Consider the following 27,322-nt stretch of genomic DNA (forward strand, 5'->3'; position numbering starts at 1 on the left):
GCATAGATTTTGTTTAAAGGCATAAACATTGCATGACAAACTCAGTTCATCGTCTTAAATAATTGGGGGACTTGGCCTGAAGCAAACAAACTGACAGTGGAGGAATTAACAGGGACCACAGAATGTCTCTCCATTATTGACAGGTAATAGATAACAGAATAACTTTATTGGCAGATAAATGAATAAATGACTGAGAGTAATGGCAACCAGCAAATCTCTTCCCCACTTAGTCTCTGGATACAGTTTGTGATGTCAGTACCTGGATGCCCAGGAATGCCTCTCGCCTCCCTCTTGCAGCAGGAGGTGGGAAAACAGAGTGGACAAGCAGCGAGGAGAAGAGGCTGCCTGAGAGAAGGAGGGGGAGGTGTGAGGCACTCTGGTAGGCAAGTCAGATGCAATTAAAAAGTCTTTGACTGAGGGACATGGAAAAATGAGGAAACAAGCTCACAAAGGCATCCAGCAAGAGAGGCAAATGGGAGCAGACACAGATTCTGCTACAGAAGGGCATTAAAATGTCCTGGTCAGGAGGTATGGAGAGAGAACATAAAGGGACACACAAGTATTTTATCTAGAGCAGACTGTGGCAACCATTGAGGGTCAAGGGATGGAGGCGCAACAGGAGGAAAAGGGTCACACATGAGTGAATGCCTCATGCTCTCAGACCCAGGTACCTGGAGGCATTAGAGAAGTCCACACTGGGCGGACACAGGGTACATACAGGATTACTGGCATGGGGACACCATGATCAGCTCCAGGAACTTCTTGTGTGTCCCTGGGAGAAGTTTGGTCGCTTTCTCTTTATTGTCTGATGCATAGTAGAGGCAGCATATGCAGTGAGACTGTCCTCAGCAGTGCACTACACAAGACTGATGGCAATACAGTTTCTTCAGGAAATATGCATTTCTTATTTTCAATGAATATAACATGGGAGAAGCAGCTAAAGGTAATTCATTGGCTTACTTCCTACTCATATTTAAAAACTGGAAGCTTAAGCCTTTTCTTTCTGATGTTGTGGCTGTTCAGAGGTTATAAAGCTTTGCTTTTCAGTGGGGAAATCGATCAGCTTGAAAACTGAAAATTGTCTCTGTCTGACACTGCCATACAAATAAGACAGAGTGCAGTGCATGCTGTTCTTTTTGTCCCTTTTACACTGTAGATTTCCTAGTGTGTGGTAGTTGTAACAGATTTGTCAATGCACACTCATTTCTAATTGGGTATTTGTTATTAAACATTTATAAAGTTCACAAACATACGAAGCATATGGAAGTCTTGTTAAGAAGGATTTAGTCCCTTCGTGACTATATACAAACATTTGAATACTTCAATCAGACTGAATCATGAGGTTAAAAATAGATTTGTAAAGTCTTCAGATTTACTTTCTAAATTTTAAACCCTGTGGAGACATATGGAAGAATTTAAAGTTAACTCATTTTAGTATTTTACTCTGATACCAGAAGGAGTAAACAAGGGGGTTTTCTTTTCTTTTAATGAAAACAAGAGATTCTCAAGACTTGAAATGAGGCCTTGAGAACAGGCAACAGCTTGTTTCCTGCTTCCTTCCCATTTTTCTGTCAGGGACTCTCAGCTGTTTGGGTCGGCCCCCAACCCTCCTGCACCCTTATCCCACGTGTTGTCCTTTCCCTGGTGCTTCTGCCTCACCTCCCATGGACGGCTGGCATTGTGTTTGGATGGGTTAAGGCTGCTCCTGCTCACTTTGGCCACAAGGCTATTGCCGCTGGATGTAAATGTGGGTGTAAATCCCTGTCCTGGACTGTGAGGACGGTGGCTGTTTGTGGTATGCATCTCACCTCATCTCAGCCCTCGTTCGTCTTCCCACAGCAGCAGGGATGGTTGGTGGGCACAGGATGTTGTGCAGCTCTAGCCTGTGCTGTCTGTCCCTGTATTACTGAGGTCAGGCCCTCTTTGTCCTCATCAGAGTGTAGAGAACCAGATCCTCCAGGAACTGCCCGGTTTAAGAGCTGCAGATGAAAAGGCCACCTGTAGAGGCTGGAAAGAGCTGCTGCTAAAGCACAGCTTTGCTTTGCAAACACAGGAATTGCTGAGTTGCAAAGGTGAGCTTATGCAAGTATTATGGAGGGTGGGGCAATTATTGAAAATTATCACAGTCACCATCACCTGCAGAAAGTGGTTTTCAGCCACTTCTGGTACTTCAGAATAATGTCATTTTTGCTCTTCTAAGAAAGACATCAAGATTTTTTTAACCTGAAAGGGTGAAGTCTGAGAGCATCACTGACTAACAGTAGTGTCGTGGAACTTTACATATGACACTCCATCTCAGAATCATTTTTCCCCATTTGAACTTGTATGTCTTTAATGGAGTATTTTGGTTTTTTAAATGTGCTTCCAAATATTGCTAAAAAGGTATTTTAGAAAATTATATGCAGGGATCTTGTTAAGGGCCTAACATTTAAAATCTTTCATGAGTGTGTGTGGGCATATGCCTAAGAGAAGTTCTGTGTATGTGTACGTAAGAGCAAGTCACAGTTTTCAACACGTTTGCTTGCTTTCTGCATTCCAAGCTCAGTTTCATTTGTGCAGCTACAAAGCTTCTGCTGTTTTTTGTCCTAGATAAGATTCAGAGGGCCACAACAAATTGGCAGTCCAATCCTTATCAGCCATTTTCATAACCGGCAGAACTCGGGTTGGTCCAGTCTGGAGGGGAAGCTGTGGAGGGACCAGCCCGGGCTGGGGCAAGCCCGCAGTCTCTGGGTGAAGGGTACCCTCAGGGTGCTGCTGCTGGGGAGCAGGGCTGGCTGCTCCCTTCTCAGGCTGGAGACTCATATTCCAGCACAGCCCTGCCACCCCAGTGCTCTGGCAGTCGGTGGTAGCGGCAGCCGCAAACGGTGGTGGAAGTGACACATGCCCAGCAGGAAAGGAAGAAGGTGTTTTCAAAGGGGGGCTGCAGCCAGACAACTGCAGCTGGGTGGCTCTGCCTTTCTTTGAAATGTGGTGCTGGGGAGTCAGCCAGGCCTTTGGCTCAGCTCCTCTGAGCCTTTGTGTGTGCTCACCAATATACTTTTTCGTATTTGAAGGAGTGGTTACCCAGCATTTTTAGGACAAATGGCTCTTCCTCAGCAATGGGACTATTTGGCTTGCTGATGCTTTTCGTCTGGAATATGAAGTGCTGCTTTGATGGCTGATAGGGTTTTTGCCCTTTCTGGGTCTGGAAGGTGATGGAGAAGTTCTCTGAGTGGCACAGATGCTTTGGAGAACAGTGTAGGCTGTAAAGAAGAATAAACGTAATAATCCCTGTCAAGGCAGTTGCTGTTCATCAGTGTCAGATGGTAAGTCACTGAGATCACTCCATCTTCCTATATTTCTATATTGTATCTTCAAACTACAGACTACATTGATGCTTTTTAGAAATCTATCATATAGTTGATATATATAGAGATATATATATAGATGTATATAGCTGAATCTAGTAGTCCCTGGCATTGAATATTTGATTGAAAATAGTTAATTTCAAACTGATTTCACCTGAGAAATAGAAGCATTACAGTGCTGCTGCTCCCCGTCTTCTTATCACAAAAGGTAAGAAATTAAATTAGTTAATTATCATTACAGGTAAGATTTAGGTGTTGGTTTATACTTTTAATTTATTCCTTAGAATAAAATTTGTGGATAAATTTGAACATGAGGAATGTTTAAATTGACAGGAAAGAGATAAATACAAATTTTGAGCGGTAGGATGTGGATAAAAAGTTGTGCAGGATACTGTTTTCTCTTCTTTAAATACTAGTGAAAACTTCCTTCTACATCTTCTCATTAGTCACCTATTGACATGGTTTTAGAGGCAAGAGAAACTGAATGTTGCTCGTATATGTTCACTTGGTTTAGATGTAATTTTCTGTTCAGGGCACCCATATGGGAGAACATGAAAAAACTTCAATGATTCATTGGGTGGCTGAAGCTGTTAGTACTCCCCAGGGATGGTACAAGAAATGAAATCTCAATTAAGAGTGACTTTCCCTTACAAAGTAAAGCCTTTGAATCAGAGCATACCTCTGAGCCTTTTGTCTGCCAAATGGGTGGGGGTAATTCAGTTGAGAAAATGCAGTCAAGATGTGAAAAAAAGTGCCTGGGGGCATCCAAGGCCTGTTTCCAATGATGCACGGATGTTAGCAACATGCTGAGCTTTAAGATCCCAGAGCACAATACGACAGAATATTCCCTTCTCAGTCTCTGGGAATTAAATTAGGTGTCAAACCAAAGGCCTTTAGGGAACTAAAATCAGAAAACGTTTGTTTTTCAGTTGGAACTTTTACATGGCTTACAAACTTTCTGTGTGTGAAAACTTATGATAAAATGGTTCTTTGCTGGCATTGAAATGAAGACTTGTCACTGTTTTAATGGGAGTGCCTTTTGTATAAGCCAGTTGTAGGTTTTAACTCAGAAACTTCAAAAAAATTCAGACTATACCTTCGCAAAATGAGTTCTAAAAATTTTGAAAGTATAAAGTGTACATTATAGAACTCTACAGTATGTAAACTTTATAATAAATGGTACAAAATTGATCTTAAGATTCTTAATTCCTCAAATTATGTGTAGAACTGAACTAAATTATTTTTAATTATTTTAAACTATTTAGACTATTTATATTATTTTAAATTATTTTATTAAATTATGTTTTATATAAATATAAATATTAAAATTTTAATTTTAATTATTTTAAATTAATTCTAAATTATTTAAATTATTTTAAAATTTCAGCAGAGACCCCTGTTCCAACTAAATAAGTGGATTTCCACAAGTTGATCATCTCACATATTCTGTTACATAAGAATTTTAAATGGAAAAAAAAAGAGGATTGAAGCTAAATGTGTATTCTTCTGAAGGAAGAAAGTAGACAAAGTCAATAAAAGTGAAGTATATTGTAGTGGTGCTATTTAAACATTTGGTTTAAATGAATTTCAAGTATACCACTTGAAATGTCTTGTATGAAGTTATCACTATGGAGGGAGGATCTCTTAAGTGCAGATTGTCTGTTTTAAGATAAAATAATAAAAAATTAAAGAAGCTGGATCTTTTTCTATGGTTCTTCATAAAATATGAAGAACATCTTTAATGCTTTCAATTTTCTTCCTCTTATAGACTGCTGTAAATAGGCAGGAATCTTGATCTCAGATGCTCAACTTCAGGTTAGGCTTCCTGAAAAATGAGAATTCTCCTGTGAGCAATTCTCCCCCAATACATCTTTTGTTTCTTTTCATACTCTTTGAAATTTTTTCAGTATTTGAAATATGCTGAAATTGTATTTTCATGCATTGTAAAATCAAGAGGACTAAAAATCCCTTCTTTCCTCTCCATTTCCATGTAAAAAAAAAAAGCCTGTAAAATTTCATGTGTTTATAGAGGGGCAAGGAAATGTCAACTGTCATAAATTCTTAGGTTGAAGATCTTCCAGCTGAGCTAGTGGTAATTCCCAGGCAGTTGTTTTTTTTAGAAGGACATGTTTTGTAGAGCTAATAACTAGGCTTCTAGGTTATTTAAGGTTTTCTCCTCTAGACTCTTCATAACTGGGTGAGATTTTTTCGACTGCAGTGTCAGGAATGAGTCTCATAGCCCAGATGATGGAGGTCTTGCAATGCTGAGGAGAACAAAAGATTTATTTTACGTGCCATCTGTTAGTAAATCTTTATGTAATGGTTGCTTTTCTGTGACAGCAAGAAAGAAGTTGACTCATGTTCAGCCTGAAGCCTGCAGATCCTTTTGTGAGAACTGCCTCAGGGCCAGCTGTCTCCCATCCCTTGCTCATCCTCCTAACTTATTTCTTCCCAAGTGAAGTATTTTGCAACAATATGTCCTTTTTGCATACTGCTTCCCCTTTGTCTAAGCCCATTTCTCCAATTTCCATATCCATCTGTGTACCTAATCTGCTCTCTGTTATTCTTTTTAGCTTTCTGCAGTCTGAAAACTCAGAAATCAGGCTGTATCATCCTCATGACCAGACATGGTCCTCTCTTACTCATGGTTTTCAGTATTTTCTGCTGTCCTCTGTGGGCTTGGGTACTTCTTGCAGATTTCTGCTGAGCACCATGATCTGGAGAGGATGGTCACTGAGGCCCCAGAAGAGACTCAAAATGGATGTCTTGATCACAAGACTCAAAATGTGAACAGTTCTTAAACAAGTACCCTATAAAAATATTGAATAGTGTCAAAATGTGTTGATGCATCTTTCCAGTTTGATAAGGAACTACTGACAAGTGCTTTTTGATGTGGTTTCCCTGTCCTGCACAGTTTCATGTAGATCATTCTCGTTGTGAATATGCCATGTGAAGCAGCATTGGGAGCCATATAAAAATGGAGCTATATCTTATTTGCTTTCTTCTTATTTCTAAGGTGTATTATTGAACAAAAAACAAAAAACAAAACAAAACAAAACAACAAAAACAACAAAAAAAACACCAAAAAAACAAACAAACAAACAAAAAACAAAAAAAAAAAACCCAAAAAACCCCACCTTTATTTGACAATAAATTACAAAATTTCTCACAAAGGCAAGTGACCTAAAAATCTTTATGTGCTTATAAAATAGTATGTGTGATTCTTTTCACACTTTTTCCTGCAAATTTAGGTCAGACTGAAAGGTTGGTGGGACCCCTGTGAAACCTATTTTTGGCTCATAGATATAAACATTTACTTGCCTTTTCTCTGTCTTCTGCACTGTTTTACTCGAGTTGGTAGGGTCTAAGGTGATGCTGAGGCAACCCCTGCAGCTTCTTGCTTAGCCCAATTGTTGTCCAGATTTGTCCCCCTTTCCCTAGGAAACCATGGGTTTGTTTTTGTGCATTTCCTGTTCCATTTTTTTGAAGTAAGAGAAGCTTTCCATCCTTTGTGAAAGGACCAGAACTCTGGATTGCAGGAGGTCACTGAGGTGCTTGAGCACCTGGAGAGGAGCAGGAGCACTTCCCACACAGGCAGGGCATGCCTGGCCTCCTGATAAATTGAAGAGCAAGCAACAGCAAGGGAAGAAAGTCATCATCCTAACAAACAAACTTCTAAATAGTAAAAAAAAAAAAAAAAATTGGGAGAAAAATCTTGTGATGTCTTAAAAGTGTTTGTCACTTGGAAAATATTGTGGCCACTTCCACCACTTGATTGCTCCTTCCTCCTTACTTTAAAGGTGGTGCAGTGTATTTGAGGGCCTCTGTGCTACTTAGTCACCTGACTTCTTGGACTTTGCCATGATAACTGATTACTAAACTGACCCAGAATAAGCAATTATCCCACATACTTTTTTGGTTGCAACAATTTCCACGCATTAGCTGTGGCTACCATTAGTACTTATTGTTAGATGTCATTCCTTGCGTGTTTAATCATCAATCTGACACCCTAACTTTTCTAGTTAGTTTCAGACTCTCAACAGCAAAAGTGATTTGCAACTTTTCTGTACTCCTAAAGATGTTTAGGCACAGATGTAAATCAGTCTGGTGAATTTAAGACTATCAAAAACTTAAGAAATTTTCTTAATGACTTTATAAGGACTTCATTAAGATACTAAGTAAGGTCTCAGAAGTGCATGAACCACAAGCGGAAAACCACAGCTTCAGATACAATCTGTTAGGAATTAGTGGTGAATTCACAGTGTTTACCTGTATTGCTGCTAGTAAACAAGAGGAAGCATCAGATATCTATTTAAGCAGCAAAGATTAGCAGCAGAGGTTTCAAAAGCAGTCAGTTTACTCCACTGATGTTGATCTGGAAAGGCCTTCAGGATCCAGATTATTCTAAACGTCTCATTTCTCATTCCCCCATTTCACCATATTGCCATATAATATTCATTAAGGGGGGACATGAAATCCAGAAAGATGTGAGACCCTGAAATGAAGAGATATCGCTGTAAATCGTATAAACCTAGGTTAGAGCAGTTGGAGTTAAATACTCTGTGATTCTTCATCTTTAGTACATTATTAGTAAACGATGACCATGGGTCCCTATGATGTAGTATCCACTACTTCTACAATTATCATTGGTATAATTTTACATGGAAAATACAATTGAAATACAACTGTCTGTCCATATGCTACCCTCCACAATAATCATGGTGCTGATAAAATTCTCCCAATTATGACACTTTTAATTCTAATGTGTCAAATTTCCTTGCAAAAATACTTCAAAAATATTTGATATTTCTGTTTCTTCTGAACCTCTGCATTTTGCATCCACTTTATAGTACAGAGTTCTAGCAAGTGCTTCTATGTCTTTACATGATTTGGGACTTTCTTACAGAGCATTTCCCCTTCCCGTTTACAAGTGTGTCTCCTTTCATCTGCTTATTTTCTCCTGTTGCTGTAATTTTTTAGCAGGTTTGTTTCTGTTGTACTTCATTATATAAAACTTGTACAGCAAAACAGAACATGTCCTAAAATATCTTTGCTTTCCTAGAGTCATGAAGCATGTGATGTGCAGCCTGTACTGGTGCATGATTATTTACAGCACAAGGAGTACGGACAGGGTGGTCCAGTTGGCAGTGCCCTGGACCACAACTTTGGAAGATCCTGATTTCCTTTTTGGCTCAATTACTTATTTACTGTGTTTCTCATTGCAGATAATTCTAACTCTGTGCTTCTTCACCCTCTATTTTTGACTCAGATGTAGAGTAAAAATGCTTTTAATCTATCAGCAGTTGTTTAGTACAATATGACAGATCTGATTCTTTAGGTGATGCTTCTGTAATAAACACTCAATGCATGTAAGTAATATTAGAAGAGATACCAAAACATCTTAGAAAGTGCAACAACATAGGAGATCTATTTGGGAAAACATTTGTCACAAAAAATTTCATCATGGTCCCACTACTTCTAATTTCTTACTTCTGTATTTATTCCTGCACTATTTATTTCTAGACCTTTCAGAACCTTATGTGTAGAGAAAAGCTTCCATTTTACTTTGTACGTTCCTCTCATTTCAGTAACTCTAATTGTGGTAGCATTGTCACTCATTATTACTGCAAGAATTACAATATCTTGACTTCTGGATGGCTGGCATCATAGCAGTTGGGGCAAGTTGCTTTGAAAAGAGTAACTCCTTCCTACAGCTGCCAAGGTAATTTTCAGCTATGGTAAAGTCCAACTACTGATGATTTTATATTGAGTTCGGTTTTTAACAGAGAAGATAGCCATACCAAGGGGGAAAATAGCTCTTTTCAGAAGCCTTGGTCATAATTTTGTATCCATGTCAACACTAATTTTCTGGTTTGTGTAAATTTCATTAGTTCATTCGTTTTCAGACATTTTAAAGCAAGAATAAATTGCTAATGCTGAGAGGCTGCAGGAAGGGAGTGCTGGGGTTTGTGTCTGTTCAATGCAACAGGGAGAACCCTGCTTGGATATTGGAGAAAGGGAACTTCTTGCTGCTCCTTCACACTGCTCTCGTTTCCAGGGAAATGAGTGGGTGAATTATGATTGGCATTGTACCTTTTGCAATACGCAAACTTAGAATTTACTACAAATGTGTTTAGACCCTTCTGGCAGGGAAATGAGATACATAAAGTGTAAGTTGTCAACTTAATTTTTCTTTCAAATTTTGTATTTGAGGGGAGGGAATGTTTTCCTGTCAGTGGAGTCTTTAGCTATAGTTTTTGCACCTTCAAAGTGATAACAAAACTGACTCTGACTTTTGTGGTATGGCAAAAGTGTGGAAAGGGTTTCTCTTTTTTCACCTTCTGATATAAAATATTACTAAAAAAAAAAAATTCTATACTTTTCCAAAGTACTTTTGCTGCAGAAAGCTCTAGCACAAAGAGGCCTTTGTTTCACAGGAGTATTTAAATCTGTGGTAAACTCTTGCTCTTTTGTGTTTGGGGATTTTTTTCTTCCCCAGACAGGTGCCATGGAGCTCTTTGACATTTGTAGAGCAGATGGGATGCCATTTTACTGTTGTATCTAATTGACAGAACCTTATATACACTCTCCATGCATCCTGCCTTGGAAAGTGTAGGGCAAGGAGTTTTAGCACTCTTTTCCTGAGCAGCAGCTTGTTTAACTCACTGCTGCATGTAAAGGGAAAATGGTAACTCACTAACTGGCCTGTGAAACCTCTTGGGAATTCATACCTTCTTGGTGCTCAATTTGCCATTTTGGCAGGTTGGTCACTTGCTGTTGACTTGGCTACCACACACTGTATTAGGTACAGCCACAGATGTTATTGTGTGCATGTAGTTTAATATAGATAGCAGCACTCTCTGTGAAATCCCGTAATGACAGACATAATTGAGTATGTGTAAAAAACACAAAGATGTCTGTGAAATGCTATCTCTGGAGATGTGTGAATGCACACATCTCTCTATGCCTTCTTCCCATTTGACACTCCCAAGGGAGGGATTTTGCAAATGTCCAGTTTTGGGATTCCAAAAATGGTGAGAGTCTTATTTCCAAAAGGCTGGTGGGTGAGAAGTCTCAGAGAAGAAAATATGTCCTGATTATTTCTGCTAATCTTGGCATGCCACCATCATGCTCCGTTCTTACACATACATATGTCTCATACAAAAAACACATAATAACTCTTTCAAGTGTAACTTCTCCTGAAGGTTGTCCACTCCCTGGCAGGTCTGGTTTACACAAGAAAGCCACACTTGCAATGTCTTTCCAGCATTTAAATCCTGAAAGATACATATGTTTCTCCAGCAATTGCTTTTTTGGAGATAGCAGGTGATGAGTTCACTTTCAGAAAGGTAGCTGTAGATAATAGTGATTGTCATTGGATATGACCAAGAGGGGTAGGAATAGCCAAACAAGTATTTAATGCATTTCAGTTGGAGTATAAATGAACAAACAACCCCCTTGCCCATGAGCAGCTGTAATTTTTAGAATAATTCTTATGAAGCATATTGAGTTGGAGATTCTTGGCTTCCTTGTGCAGCAGCCTGTCCCTCCGGCAACTGCCATCCTCGGCCATATCAGTTACACGCTGCCACAGCCACTCAAACTTCTTGTGCAAATGTTAATATTAAAAGCAGGCCAGGTGGCTGCAAACTCTGGGATAGATCTGCAGTTCAATAGCAAAATCATAGGATTTACAAATAGCCTTTATAAAAATTCTCCAGTTCTCCAGGTGACAATGGTTGTTTCTGTGGCACTGGCATGCAAAGCATTTCAACGTGGTATCCTTGATACCTGTAAACTCTAATTCTAACTTGCAGCATTGTATTTGGCATGAGTGCCATTCAGACATCTTTTGGAGTAAGTGCTGGCTGCTGTGCAAAGGACTTTCACAGTCTGGTTTTAAAGAATTAAAATACAAAAGGCATTTATTAAAAAAAAAAAAAAAGGCTGGAGAAATCTTAAGAGGTAACGTAGCCAACTACAAACCCCAGAGCGGAATCCGTTGCACCAAAATAATGGGATGTTGGGAGGCTCTCAGGAACAGGTTAGACAGTGATGAAGGCACCACACTGACCCCAGGCAATCAATTCCATTACTTTTATGAACCTTGCAGTTAGAAAGCTTTTTCTAGTGTTTAACTGAACATTGCCCCAGCTGCAATTAAACCTGTTCATTCTTGTCCTATCCCCAACAGATAGAGAAGTTTGTTTTTCTTAGTGAAGCAAAGGTTTTACATATTTGAAAATTATTATGCTATTCTCTGGCAATCTTCTTTTGTCTTGGATAGAGCACCCTCATTCTTCCAATCTCTGCTTGTAAATATCTCATTTATGTAGTTGTCTTCTGCATTTTCTCTCATTAGTCCATGACAGTCTTTACATCTGGGGCACACTGATCAATCAAATCACAACCCAGAACTCCAGCTGGTGGCTTGGGCTTGGTGAGCAGTGCACAGACTGCTACATCATGCACATGTTTCTGCATCCTACTGGCTGTACAGGGTATGTTCTCCTATGAAAGTTGCTCTTCTGCAGGAAGATGAGCTATTTTCAAGCACTCCGAGCTGTCATCTGTAAATTTAATGAGTATATTCTCTATTCTACTGGACAGTCTGTTAATTAAAATATTGAAAAACAGATCCCTGCAAAACCTCACTCAATATCTTTTTCTGGTTGGTGCCAACCACTGAAAACTAATCTCTGAAAGTGTTTCCTTCAACCACTTGTGTACCACCTTATAATGGCATCAGCTGTGTTGAATAAGGTAAAAACCTTATTAAATTCAATATGTATTCCAGCTGCTGCTACTTCTTATCCACTACCAATTATCCTCTAAAGTAGGAAATGAGATTGATTTGACAAAATTAATTATTGTCAAATCCATTTGGCTGTTTAAAACTCTGACAGGCTAATAGGGTAGGAAAAGAAACATTATATAACTCATTTGTATGTCTTTCCAGCCCTGTGCTTGCCCTCCCTTAGCCTTCTTGAACTCTCTTCTTCATGAACCCTCATTTGTAATTATTGTGGCACAGGAGCGAGAACAAGAGATGGAGACAGCAGTCATTGTTACTGCCAAAATCCTTGTATCTTGAAGCCAAGCCTGGGCTTTCCTGGATGGAAATGAGCAGGTTAAGCTTATTTGAAACCACCAGGCTCACTAAGTACTCTAATACTATTTAGCCCTTTGACACTGCCCTGAATTTTCTGTCATACCTGAAGCCTTTTACAATCCTTTCTCATGCATCTGTATAAAACAATTCAGCTATTTAACCTCCGTTACCTGTGTACAAACACACTTCTTTGGGAAATGGGTGCTGAAATATTCAAAACCTGTTTCTCTCTTGCTGAAATCTATTTACAGATCAGGATATATTGTGCATGTTTGGGGATCCTTTGAATTATTTGCTGTTTGCAGACAAATATAAACACTAGCTAGGCAAGTACAGGCAATAGAAAGCATATGTTTAAATCATGTTTTGTACACTGCAAACTGATTTAAGTGACTATCCAAGAGGATAATTGTATTTCCTTTCTATTCATAAGAAGTCCATATCTATTAGTAGGTATTTGGAAAATATAGGAGTTAAAAAGGTATCACAACACTTGGAGAACGCTTTTAGGAGGTAAGAAATTTGTCATTTTGACAAGTCAAAAGGCAATCTTTTCTTAGATCTGTCTGTACATGCAGTTTACATATACAAATATAATAAATGAATAATAATATAAAATAATATAATAATTTTTATCTCTAGGAGTTTTAGATTTCTATATAAACCCCTGAAATTTGGTAATGAAAATTGTCTACATGCGACCTAACACTTTGCTGACATCTTACTGTGTGTTTATGTATTCCCTAAATGCCTCATGTGTTACCATGGGAAACCTAAGGGCCACATGGGCTTTTCAGGCTCCTAAGCAATTGCTCAGATAGCATACCCCTCAGAATCATCCATTAAAACCACCCAAAATAATTCATGGAGCTGCAAGTCATGTGAAATTAAGTCATGGATTGTATCTAGCCCAAAGCCTTGTGGGCTCACGGCCCATCCCTGCTGCTGCCTCCTCAGCGGTAGGGACAGCAAATATAGAGTGAGTCCATAAGGTCACTTGGCTTGTCCCTGAGACACAGGGTTACTACTGCTCTCTCTTACATTCCCCTCACTAATATAGCAAATATTTTTTATTCCTTTTAATTCCCTTTCACATATTCTATCCTCATTGACACAGCAATGACCAAAATGACCAGTTTGTATACACAAATAATGTCATCGTTTTATGAGCCAGTATTTCAGGGCTTAAAAACACATACATTTATCTCATTGCCCTGAGTTACACCCTCTTGAGCTTTCGTCTGCAATCTGGCTTTCCCCTTGGTGTTTACACACCCTTCATGCTTTCAGATAATCGCTGCATCCTTTCCAGTCCCTTTAACCTTCATCTACCCAAGCAACAGTTGTTTGTTTAAATTTATTCTCACAAGTCACAACTTCCCACAGAAGTCAAAAGGAACGTGTGATGCACTGCTGGGATAAAGTGCATTAGTAATTTTCAAAACCCCAAGTCTCAATTACTTTTTGTTAGTCATATGTTGCTACAGGATACACATTGTATTGAAATAGCATATTTGGCCTTGTAAAACAGAATTGCCTAATTATTAAATCCTTGCAAATGAAAATTCTTTTTTTTTTCCTGAGAACTAGAGCTACCAGCCTACTCTACATATACTTAAACAAAAAAACCTTCCCTATAAAACTTCATCAACGTGGAGCCAGTGCAGTAAGCTCACTGCCCTCAAGGGCTGTTTTATCATCATTGATGCAGTTGGTTGAGTTGTGGAGGGTTAATTCCTCCCACTCACACCACCACAGTCACAATAACCCTTCTGTTCATGAACTTCCCAAAATATTTATTGAGAGAATCGCTTGGAGATATGTTTTCAGCAATGTTTAAGCCTGTTTTCACTTGTCTTTTTTTTTCTTAATTACATTTTGGAGGGGGGTTGGCCAGTGCTTGAAAGCTGGAGTCTCAGATAGATGGCTTCTTCTCATTTTAATTACTTTGACAGCCACCTCTCCTTTCCAGCTGAGCTACCCTAACTGGAAGCAGCTGCTCCTTGGAATTACTCCCCCTCCTTGCTGTGTTGCAGAAGTAATAAGTGTCTTGTGCCCCTTCAATTAATTTCTGGACATGAAGTGCAGTGTGGGCCTGCTTGTATAGAGATGTTTGTCTCTTTTCTCTAGTATTCAATGAAGTTTTATGAAGTGAAACTTGCCATCAACAATATAGGAAAAATGAAATGTACAGATTGGATATGATTCTCCACTTCTTTCATAACTCTTGTTAGTGAGTGCAAAGCAGCTTTTATTATACTTTTCCATGGCAATTTGAAACTCGGATTTGAGGGAGAGTCCAGGGTGATTGATGGTGCAGCTTTCTGGGCAATGAAGAATAAGGCTTCTCTAGAGGAGCACAGACTCTGTGAATCAAGCTCATGCCTGTGTTTACAGCCACAGCTGAAATGAATACTTATCATCCTGACTACATTGTCAGAGTCTTGTGAATGCTCCAGATTTCATCACTGGCTTAATGATTTATTTAACATCCTAGCACCTGCAGCCAGTGATGTAAAAACTTAAATTTGCTGATGTTTTTTAAATAATGGAAATGTAAATTCTGGGGTTTATTTTTCAATAAAAGGATGAAGATGTGACCCAAGTGCATCCTAATGACTTAGACAATTGAAGCTGAAGCACTCCAAAAGTCTTACATTTAAAGTTTCATTATATTTAAATGCAAGTGTAATATTCAGGTGCCTGACATCTGTGATTTTTGAACACTAATCATTACAACAGAAATTGCAGCACAACTGCTTTCCTGCTTGCTGGTCAACTGCCATCTGTTTTTCCATAAATTCTGTCTTTATGTACATATCTGGCTTGCTGCATGGCACACAGGTCAGCCAGGGGAGCAGCTCTGACATGGGGAGGACACCCATGTTTTAGTCAGATGTGGTGCTTTGGAGAATGGGCAGGAAGCATTTAAAAGGAAAGATGGGGCAGCTGTTTGTAAAGAGAGCTGATGAGAGCTCTTTCTAAGGATGGAAGCAAGAGGAGAAGCTCTGGTGATGGAGCAGGAATTACCCCAACAGAAACTGATCTGAAAGAGGAGGTTGAAGGCAGTACATTGTTCTTCAGTGGCTGCAGGAGGGAGAATTGACCTCAGGCTGACATGATACGCAAGCAGACATCACACTGGTCACACCTGGTCATCTGTGCCTAGCTGAGAGCATCAGGCAAGTTTCTTTGGTCAGCTTCTGCATTAACTAGGCCCACCTACTCCTTCACTGCCAATATATTTATGTGACTTCCAACATAAGCTTAAAAAGTGCAAAGCATAAGCTCAGTTCTGAACCCTTGTGGGACTGTAGGCTTTGGTAGGGTCTGTTTTCTGCTGGTGCAGATGGGGGTGAGGGCAGGGGGAATGTATTAACTTTCACAGAAACATTTGAGGAAAACTTTTTGTTCTGCTATGTTTTGGGGCAGCATTTAATTGATAAACTGAGGAATGGGTGTTAGGTGAAGTGTGGAGGAGGTGGCTTTTGGATGGAAGCAATCTCTTCTGAATGAGAAGCTAAGCAATTCTTCCTCTTTTGTTTTCTTCCAGCTGTCTACAGTTGACATGTCTGGGTCACATGTACTTTGTTGTAATAATATTTGTTAAGGGGACATCTGTAAAGTTTTATCTCTATAGCAGGCAGGTAACTTTTTTAAGATCCACATTTGCATTTCATGCTTGGTTGCTTTTGAAAAGATACAATTAATGAGACTGAAATTAATTAAAGCTCTTGGGTTTCTTTCCCAGGAAGTATTACTTTTAAAAATGTTAGTTTCCCTTTCAAAGGGAAATGCAATAAGCATCATCTCTGAGGTTCATACATTTTTATCTTAAAAATTTGTGCTGGTTACAAAGTGAGTAGTAATATAGGTGTTGCTCTGTGAGATTGGTCATCTCTTTTGATGTCATCTTCTCATTTTACCACAACTAACTTGGGAGTGGTATTTACATCAGCACTGAGCATCTCTGAAATACATAGTTATGAGACACTACTGAGTTGTGCCTTATGCCACTTTTATGATCTGCTTTAGTACGAGATCATCAGACTCCTTTTCATTAGTAATTTACTAAGGGTTTCAACAAAGGAATCAAAGGACAGCACATTTGGAAAAAGGACAGGCTAAAGTTCTATTCCCAGTTTTGAGGCTAGCTTTTCACTTTATTTACTTCCACAGTTCTAAAATTATTTGGGACAAGAGCAGCCAAAGGACACTGAGCTAAATACTTGTGTCTTTATGGCCTTTGTAAGTGTCTTACAAAAAAGATTTGTATGCATCCCTTCTAGCAGCTGCTTACAAAAGCAGTTCAATCTGTTGAGCAGCCTCCTGTGAATGACAGTGCAGAGACTACCCCTAGGTATCTCAAAGGATGCTGAACTCCTTTCTGAAAAATTAATTAAGGTTTAGAAAACATTTTGTAAAAACTGCGGCAGAAAGCTAAGAAAAAAGTGAATGGTAACTATTTCAACATTGACAAGAAAAAACAACACAGCAAAAGTGGCTCTGCTGTGCAGGTAGAGACGAGGGGATGCTGAGTTTAGGTGGAGAAGGCAGAAGTAACACAAAGAACAAGAGTCTTAGTAATTTCTGGAAAATCTCCAGACAGTGCCTGGCATTGTGGGAAGCAGTTGGAGTCCTGATCTGCGGGCACTTCTGGAGTGGCTCAATGTGCACCTAAGCAGGATCATGGCTGTGGTTTCCCTCGGGATATGTGTTCCTCACCAGTCAGGCTCCAGCTCCCAGAGCCCCTCCACTGGCTGAGCTAGTGCTACTGCTTCCCAGTCAAGAAATGTGATGCTGTGTTCCATGACAGACAGGGGACCTGGGCAGGATATGAGAGGCTTCTGTGGAGCATATCTGTGGGCAGGAAGGGAAGGATGTGAACCTTTCCTTTCTCCTTATGAGTCAAAAGACATCCTTCCAGGAGAGCTGTGATGTTTGCTGTGCTTAGATTTCTTTTCCTTGTATGATTTGTCATGTAAAGTCACAGCTACTGTATTTTAAATGAAGCCTGACAAGCTTCACAGTACTTCTGTGTCTACTGAGTGTGGTGCTAGCCCAAAATATTAAGACTACAGGAATAATTTCCCTGGGTGTACATCTCTCCCACTTTCTAATTTTTTAATCTAGCAGAGTACTGATATCTAGGGGAATGATAGATCAGGTGTAATGTGCAGTTCAGACTTTTATCACAATAAAGCAATTTGTTGTTCCTAACTGCTTTCTGCTGATAGAATTAAACAGACTTAACTCCATCTGGCTTGTGTTGGGCATATTAGTGTGCCACTCTCTCTGGGATGTGCTGCTCTAGTCATGAGGCTGGCAGTAAGCCTCATGGCTAGAGAGCTGACAGCTAAACCTCTAAAAGAATAATGATTTCTAACCATACAGCATATAGTATATGATCTAAATACTGTCCATTTTAAAGCCATTGGATAAGTACTGTCTGTATTGCTTCTAAAATCAGGAACATTTTATTTTCTATAGTTGTCTAACTGTCAGGGGGTGCTGAAACGTGATCCTTTTGGAATATATAGAAGTCTGATGTGAAAATGGATGGATCATGGGTGCATGATGGGTCTTGTACTCTCTCACAGTTTGTGCATGTACATTCTAGAGAGTCTGGGACAGTGGTAGCCTGTTTGTCAGATCGACTGATGGGTCAGGTCTGTGGGTCCCCATTCCATCCCACAGCAGAGAGCAGTTTCTGAAGCAGCTGCTGGCATGTCGGCTTTCTGCTGGAGAGCAGCTGCTGGCCCCTTTGGCTGATACAGGTGATCCCTACTCCAGAGGATCATGCTACCAGAAATTATAATACTACTTAAACAGTGTAAGGAAAATAACGCACAAATGAAATTCGGGGGAGAGGTAAAAGAAATTATAGTTCAGAAAGACTTTGAAAAAAATTGTAGCAAGGACAATGAGAAAAAATTGTTTTAAGACAGATCTTGATAAGTTGATGGGATGGAGCCTACAACCACTAAAAGCTGCATTTCCAATCAAAGACTGTGAAACATGTTTCAATTTGATGACCTCCACCAAACAGGAAGAGGGAGAGAGCTGAAAGGAGATGCAATCACTGGTATTAGTGTGTTGCATTGTAATGTGCTTGTGTTAAGAGTTTTAGGGCTTTGGCAGGTCACCCGCAGGAGCGAGCTGGAATTTTTATTTCTCCCTTTCCCTGCAGCTTCTCTGCATACAATGGCTTGCTTATTTATTTCTCTGAGGCTTTGATGTTCCGATTTGGACTTGATCTACTGGGCAGGGTGTTGTTAGTGATGTTGAGAAACCTCATGTGTTTTGTTCATGCATGCAGAGTTAATTGCCAGGTCTCTGAGCAGGAAGCCATTTCCCTCAGGTCATCTATCAGGAACCCATGAAGTTTGGTGTCCATTTACTCTGTGGAGCATAATCCCCTTTCCAGGGCAACCCGATATCACCCTCTTGCACCCTAGTTTAAAACTGATATCAAAGTGCTCGAGGTTGTAGATTTCCTGGATTAAATGTCTTTGATGTGGGTGACAACAATTGTGGTAGTCTGGTTATGATAGTGCCTGTTGGCTTTTGCAGTTTATTTTGACGCATATTTCAATTTTTCCCTGTTAAATATTTTGTTGGAACACTTGTGTGACATTGTGGTGAGATGGCACACACTGTTTTGGACAGAAAGTTTGTCATCTATTGTCTTAATGGCTCAGAGGTTTGTGTTTGAGGTTTGTGCTTTTCACAGAGAAAGAATTTGTCCTAGTGAAGGCCATCTCCCTAAACCCTCAGTAAAGAAAGGAGAAAGATGAGCTTCTCTGTGGCCACCTTGACCTGGAGGTAGGATCCTGCTCTGAGTATTCCTCTAGAAGAAAGTCCATCTCTCCTGAACACAGACCAGTGCTCTCCAGGTTGGTTAATCCTGCCTGGTTGGTACATGTGGGGAACTTATGTTAACTTTACATCCCCATGTAGCTGATGGAGTGATAGGATGAAAGGCTTATATGCACAGTGCATCTGCCATAACTCAGCAAGTCTCCACTGACCATGTGTCAGTTGTTTCCATCTCCTCTTCAGAGATTTGCAGAACAACCACGAGGAGCTTCATAGGCACATTGCAAGCGCAACACACTGGGGACTCGTATCAGGATTGCTGCCCTGCTGCCTAGTGCTGCCCCAAAGGTGCACAATGACCAGTTTTTCAAGAGTTCCAAATGTTAGGCACCTGGTCGGAGCTCTTGTGAAACGTCACAAAAATCTCAGAAAATTGACCAGATTTATTTCTTCCAATAGCTGTAGAGAGGTTCAGCACAAGATGCTTTTAGAGAGTAGTCTTTTGTAGATGCTTGAATTATCATCTAGGCAAGTACAGATAAAACTGCAAACAAAAACTGTATTCTAACATGCCAGTTTTCAAGTAATTTGTTATTTTCTAGTAGCAGTTGCAACACCAAATACTGCACTCATAGCTGGGCTTCAAAACCCTTGTAAGATCTGAGTTCCTGCTTGTTCTAAAACTCCCATTCTCTTGTTGCAGATGACTTTTGTAAAATACTTGAGGGATTTAGTTCTGCAGAACATTGGCTTCATTAAAATAGAGGAACCCTGTCCTGTCTAGAAGGAGGGGGTGATTCTACTCGAGGGAAGAGCAGGGAATTATGTTCTTTGAATGTCTTGTGAAAATGGCATGTTGTGAATGTCTGAAAATGCACAAATACTACAGTTGCAAGACCATAGAAGATGGTAGCTATTGTAAACTGCTATGGTTTTGTTTTGATTCTCTGATGTCCATTTGGTTTGAAAGCAGCTGCTCCTGGAGTCATGTGATTTTGAGAGATCTTTCTTTCCTTATCTCACTTTCTTGAAATCAAAGGCTCTGTGTGTCAAATTAAAGGCTGGGGGAAGACTGCCACAGCCATGCATCATGCTCCTCTGATGAATGCTGCCTCCACCCAAGGGATGACGTAATGGCTCAGGAGTAACTCTGGGACCACCACAGTTTATAATCTAGTTTCTGTTACCTGTACTGCAAGGCTGAAAAGTGTGGCTATTCGGGACCTGCTTCTGTGAGTGAGGCAGTCATCATTGCACAGAAGCAATGAGCTCGGTCGTCAGGGAGGGGCCAGGGAAGTGGGAGTGCTGCCCCTTGCACCTATTTGATCTTAATCTGTTGCCGCCCAAGACACAACAATGAGGGGGTTTAGGCTTTATGCTGCAGAGTTGGTTTTTGTTTGATTTTTTTTTAATATGCCTCCATCTATAAAAAAGACAAAGTACAGAAGATAGTGTGTATGATGAGCCCAGAATACTTAAATCCTGAGATCAGGAGTGCCTTATTTAGTTATTTTAAAGTAGATTGACATTACTACTGTAAGTGGTTCAACATGAATTTCTGAGGGTCAGTCAGTAAATTACCCCAGACTAATTAAACCAGTTTTGAGTTATGCAAGCCATCTCAGAGTACTGAGAGACTTCACTGACACGCCTTTAGTCTTGTCCTTCATAGGCTTATAGTTGTGTACAATTTAAAGGTCAATTAGAAGAGATTTTATACCTGGTTTGGGCTTTTCATTATTTCTCATTACTAGTCAATAAGATGCATTACACAGGGTGTATCCTACATGTGCATCCTCAAGGAGAGTCAGTAAAATTGTGCATGTTTCTATATCATCGGTGATTTCTTTACCATGTTCTCTCAGCAGAATTCTCCTTTAGTTTTTCTGCCTCTGCTCTCCACCTTGTTTTCTCTGTTCAGTTTGTGCTGTTGACCACTCCAGCAAAAGCTGAAGTAACAAAGTGTTTAGAAAAGTCTTGTCCCTTTCTTTGTGCAGCAGTTGATGAGAAAGGAAGTGTTTTGGCCAGCTTTTCTCTCCGGTGCTAGCCTACAAACTAAAATACACAATCTTAGCTTTGAGGACAGAAAAAGAGCGTTGCTGAGAACATTAAGAGAAGATGAGTGCAATGACCCCACGTTTCCTTTATTCATTCTCCAGATACTATTCTTAGACCTGACAGCAAATGGTATCATTTGTTGCTCCAGCCCTCCCAGGCCACCGGTGCTGTGCCCCCAGTGGGAGCCTTGTCAGCTGTAGGGCTGGCGAGTGGGCTGAGGGGAGCCTGGTGCCAGGAGACCCTGGGGCTGAACAGAGAGCCTGGAGGGCAGCACGGGTTCTAGGGCACGCTCTGGGTTGTGTTTGGGTGGTGCAGGGCATGCAGCATACAGCCTGGCAGTAAGCAGGGCAGGAGGGATATTGGAGGATCTACTGACTGCTCAGCTTTGTGAGCTCTCAAAGTGCTTGCCCAGTGTGTGACAGCTGCACACCCATTAAATACATTAGTTTCCCTGCCACCCCTTGTAGACAGGTGCTTCCAAGAAATGGCAGCTCGAAACAGTCGCTTTTCATGAGCATCTAAACATTTCAAAGCTTAGGAATGAGCACTAAGAGTAAAGGATTTCTTTGCTGCTGGTCACAGCAGAAGCTGAGAGGTGTGAGGTGGTGGTTAGGTCTTCAGGTCATTCTTCTGCCGACCCCTTCCGTCCTTAGGCGGCGTTTGGCCACTGTTATTTCATGTGCCTTCCCCAAGAAGTGCGTGTGTGTGGGCACTGAGCAGTTTCCCAAGTCGAATGCAAGTGCCTCGCTGCTGCTGTCTGTAGTTAGTAATTATTTAATTTTACTCTAATGGGGATTGGGGGTGGTACCAGGCAGCATGAGGCACAGACGTAGGGGAGGCAGCGTTCTCACAGTCCCTCCCCAGGGGCGATAGGTGACAGACCACCGCTCCTCAGGAGAATGATGCGGTCCCGGTACCCAAACTCTAAACCTGAAACAACAGGGTGCCCCTTGCCTCGCCGCCGTGTAATGCGTGCGGCTGACACCTCTTCCCAGAAAGTCTTTCCCCGGTGTTAAGAAAGCGCTGCTGACTTGGCCGCTGGAGCTCCCGGCCGTCAGGCGAGGCACCGGCACGGGGGTAACGAGGGTGGCAACAACGAGAGCTGCGCCAGCGACCACGCGTGTCCCGACAGCGGCTCTTGGCTTTGGGGTGCGTGCAGCCGCCGGGGCGGCGCTGGGGCCCTTTGTTGCCGCCCTGGGGCGGCCACATGGGCCGGGCGAGCCCCCGGCGGGCGGGGAAGGAGGGGTTTGGGCAGCGGCGGCAGCGCCGGCCGCTCTTTCGCTGGGTCGAAAGTTTGAGGGGCGGCGGCGGCGGGGCCGTCCCGCGGTGTCCCGGGGCGGGCCGGAGCGGAGCGGGGCGGGGGAGGATGGCGGGGCGGGGCGGGCCGGCCGCGGCGGCGGCGGGGAACCGGCGGTGATCCGACGGCCGGGCCGGGGCATGGAGGGGGAGCGGGCTGACGGCCCCGCCGCCCCGGCGGAGAGCGGCACGTCGGAGGTGTTCGCCCAGCTGTGGGCGGACGTGATGGGCATCCTGGTGAGTGCGCTGGGGACGGGGTGTGGGACCGGGGCGGCCGCGGGGCAGCCTGCCGCGGGACGGGGCTTGGGGTGGGGGGATGGAGATGCTGCGGAGCGCTCGCCGGGTTCCCGGCACCTGCTGCGGAGTTTGCCCGAGTTGGAGCGGGCCCGCCCTGCGCGGGCACGCTCGTCCCCGATAAACTAACTTCACGGGCAAAGTCACGGGTTGTGTCGGTGAGCGCCGTCGCCGCGGTTCTGGAGTAGAGCTCTCGGGGCTGTCGTGATGGGAAGGGCGGAAGGGCCGCGCCGAGCACTGCCGAGGAGCGGGTCCGCGCAGGGGCTGCCCGCTGGCGGGGACGCACCCGGGATAGGATCAATGGGCGCATTGTCCCCCCGGCGTGCCGCCGATCCGGGGCAGTTCGGCTGAAGGCGGGGTCGCCGCAGCCTTGGCATCCCCGCACGCGTTTCGGGGGGAAGCCCCGCGCGTGGGGGGCGCCGCCCCGAGGCCCCCGGGCACGGCCGCCCGGCCCGAGCGATCCCGGGCGCCGGCACTCCCGGGCGCCGGCTTGGGAGCGCTTCCTCCCGGTAGCTTTTCGGAGACGAGTTGCTCGGCTACGGCCCGTGGAGTTTCTGCGCCGGTGATCTTCTGAGGAGGGACTAATCCTCGTAATTCACTGGTTACAGACAAAAGAGATGGCCCCAGTAACGAGGGCTCAAGGAATTACGTTTAATGGGTACGTCGCGTACCGACAGGACGGACTGGATGGCAAACAGTAAAAATACAGGAAGAGTCAATCCTTTATTTCTACTTGCAGCGAGAGAATAATATTTACTTTAGGTGCAAGATGATAATTACCGCAGAGGACTGCTACTCAGCAAAAAACAAATACTAGCGTTATATACGTAGTGGGGCTGGCAGCCTTCCAATGATACAGGAATGTGGTAATCAACAGTGGAGTGCCTGTTTATTCCTTTTAAAAGCAAATGAATAGGCTTGATGCGTGTTAGTTTTTGTTATTAACATTTAACCAGCAGACATTCAAGAATATTATGAGAAATACTATTTGGAAAACTGCCATGGAACGTAATGAATGGCAAACCCATACTATCTAATGCAGCAGAAATATTATAGAATCGAACAGAGAATTTAATTAGCATTTTATGCTGCACTTTTTTACCACATGGACTTTATTGTTAATATTCAAAGTTAGATTAAAAAACCTGTCTTATTCTTTTTCTTCGTAGAAATTCTCCATTGACTTGGTGTTCAGTTTAATAGCACCCAACTGTGTACACTTTTTCACTGTTAATGATTTTAATCTAAGAATGCAAGCAGAGTCAGTTCTGGCAGTTTGTATGGAGTACACAGTTGGTACTTTATGAACAGTCTCTTTCTCTCTTTTCCTGGCAGGTTTCAGTACTGCATTTAGTAAGAGCAAAGTGCTATTGGATGCCTGGGAAGGAGTGTTTGAGGAGGCCAGACCAACAGCCTAGCATGCTGAAGCTCAGTGCAGAAAAAGATCTGATTGTCACACAACTAATAATTTGAATAGGTTTCTTTTGGCCATACAAGCTAGTTTCCTTCCTGGGAAAACAGAGCTATTTAATTATTATTTGTCTTCTGATAAACCTATGCTAAAATCATTTGTCTTAGAGCTGGTCAGCTTTACAGAAAGGAATCATCTTGTGATTAGGAAGCTGCTGGTTTATATCGGTTGCAAACATCACCCAGCATTATTAGCATTTCTTATTTCAGTGTTTTGTGTTGCAACACAATTACAAATATGAAAAGATACCTTGTGTTGAGTCTCCTGTAAGAGGGAAGGCAGTAGCTGCTATCACTGCATGCTGTCAGTTTTCTTCAGATTTAGATTTTTAAAGCGTTTCCAGTCTTTCAGGCTGCGAAATAAGGCCCTAATATGAACTGAGCATAAGGTAACTTAGTACTCTGTTCCTGTTTGAAGGCAAGGAAGAGGTGTTTCCAGTGCCATTTCCACTGCTCATCTTTGTAGTGCATTCAGCTTTGTCTCTTTCAAACCTGTGCTGCAAAAGGCAAGCACTAAACAGGAGTTGTGGCTTCCAAATGGGAGGCTGTAGCTGGTTGGTTGTAGGTCATGATGCCACATCAATGGCCTGTGTATCTGGCTTAGTTCTTTTGCATTGTCAATTATGTGAAAGCATGGGTCCTAATTTCTTGGGATGTGCAGCAGTTCATGACTCAAACTGTCTGGGGAGCACAGATGTATACCCAGAGTGATTCACTGGGGATGCTCTATAAATGAAAAAGTTGATGCAGTGATATGCTAGCCAGGTTGGCCCTGCAACAGCCTGGAAGCTACCAAAGGAATGCACTAGCAGAGGGAGAGAGGAGAGAAGAGCCAAGATCACTCTTGAAGACTCCTATTTGCAGTGCTCCATCCAACTCTGGGGTCCCCAATACAGGAAAGGACATGGACCTGTTAGAGCAAGTCCAGAGCAAGGCTACCAAGATGGTCAGAGGGTTGGAACATCTCTGCTGTGAAGAAAAGGCTGAGAGATTGGAATTGTTCTGCCTGGAGAAGAGCAGGGTTCAGGGTGACCTAGTTGCAGACTTACAGTACCTGCCCGGAGCCTACAACAAACATGAAGACTTTTTACAAGGGCATGTAGTGACAGGACATGGGGGAGTAGCTTTGCTCTAGTAGAGGGTAGCTTTAGATAAGATATTGGGAAGAAATTCTTTACTGTGAGGATGCTTAGGCACTGGCACACTAAAGTTACCTAAAGTTGTGGGTGCCCCATTCCTGTAAGTGTTGAAGGCCAGGTTGGATGAGGAGCTCTGAGCAAATTGCTTTAGTGAAAGATGTCCCTGCTCATGGCAGGGCATTGGAACTAGATGATCTATAAGGTCACTTCCTACAGACACCATTCTATGATTTTGTGATCTTGGAAGGAGAAAACTAGAATTAAATTAAGAGAGAAGGTGATAATCAAAAGTTTGTTGGTGGAATGAAAGAGAGAAGTGCATTCTTAAGCCATGATTGTAGGATGATGCAGGGTGGAGAGAACCTCAGGCAGCATCTAGCCTGTCCTCAAGCTGAAACAGGGAGAGCTCTGAAGGTCAGGTGAGGTTGCCTGGGGCCTTAGTCATTTATTGAAAACCTCCAGGGACAGAAACTGCATGATCTCTCTGTGCAGCCTGTTCCAGCAATTTGCTGTCATTATGGTAAAAAAGATGTTTTTCATAGAAAGAGAAAATGCCTGATTCTTCCCTCCTCGTACTGAGAAGTTAGAGCAGTGGGGAACAGCAGGGGAAGGTGTTGCCTTCTTCCCACTGGCCATGCTGGAAACCTTGTGGAGTGTGGTGGTGTCTCTGCTGAATTAGGAGGAGAGGCCATAGTGTCACCCCAGCTGGCACTCAGTACTGAAGGTACTTGAAACACAAACTGAGCCCCTCTCCATATTTATATGGATAAATATATTCCATTGTTTGTGTATTTTTAATTACATTCCTTGAAATAGGACCTCATTAGATGGAACCTGTGATGGCAGATCCCAGTCTGGAGGGGAAGCAAATAGTTGTCAAATGCTGCTTGTAAGGAGCATATTTTATGGACTTTGAAGTCACATAATAGCCCTATACTTGATAAATACTGAGTGTATGCTTGCAGCTGTATTAGATCTTGCTGAAGTAAATGGGGCTTTTCCCTTTTGCACTTTTCTAATGAAATATTCCATAGGTGCAGCTGTGGTATAAGCACCTCAAGCTATTTGTGCTGTTAGCAGAGCTTGCTAGATAACAAAATTATACCCAAAAGCTTTTGCTTAGACTGTAACAAGCACATGCTGGAATGTATTGGATAATTACAATTTTCAGTGTTTCAAAGCAATGGTGGATGTTGGAAGTGTATTGAGGTTTTCAAGAGAGGTGGACTGTGAGTACTAATAAAGAAATTCTCTGCATTGCCAAAACGTAATGCTATAAAAAGGGATTTTTTGGCACGGAATCATATATTTATGTGGTGATAGCAAACTCGTTGTTGCTTAAGGTCTAAAAGTTTGTATGTTATGAGATCTGAGAATAAATTTTAATATGGAATGAAAATCATGAACTTCATTCTTTTAAAGATGTGCTTTCAAAAGATGGGCTATTGACCTTAATGCAGGGAAGTCATTCCATGCCCCTCTTGTTTATGCAAAGTTCTTCCTTCATATAGATATATGAGAGATATCTGGATCAAATCCTAACATTTATGAAATCACTGGCAAAACTCTGATCAATTTTAATCAAACAGGAGTTTCACCAAAGAAAGTCTCTTATTTGTGTGAGGAGATTTTGTCTTCAGTGGCCAAGATGCAAAAGGTGCGACAGAACTTGAAAGAGATGCCACAAAATTAGAAGTCTTTCCAGCTTTTTATTTCAAAGCGGTAGCTAGTTTCTTGTTTCAAACTACTGAATCAATTATAACAGCTGAAACAAACAAAAAAAATTC

At 41.9% G+C, this 27,322-nt stretch overlaps 1 protein-coding gene across 3 annotated transcripts in view; it reads left to right on the forward strand.

Moving 5' to 3' along the window:
* The window catches only part of SASH1 (SAM and SH3 domain containing 1), a 527,201-nt gene that overhangs the window by 385,207 nt on the left and 114,672 nt on the right, over positions 1-27,322 (forward strand). Inside the window, exon 1 of one of the 3 annotated variants that reach the window (XM_063390361.1) lies at positions 22,713-22,869. The exons of the other annotated variants lie outside the window; for them this stretch is intronic. Coding sequence (XP_063246431.1) covers positions 22,774-22,869 — 96 coding nt within the window. The 5' untranslated portion in view covers positions 22,713-22,773. Of the gene's footprint in view, positions 1-22,712; positions 22,870-27,322 lie in introns of those variants that run through there. 3 annotated transcript variants of the gene reach the window in all.

This window comes from Prinia subflava, chromosome 2, assembly GCF_021018805.1.
Source record: "Prinia subflava isolate CZ2003 ecotype Zambia chromosome 2, Cam_Psub_1.2, whole genome shotgun sequence".
NCBI lineage: Eukaryota > Metazoa > Chordata > Aves > Passeriformes > Cisticolidae > Prinia > Prinia subflava.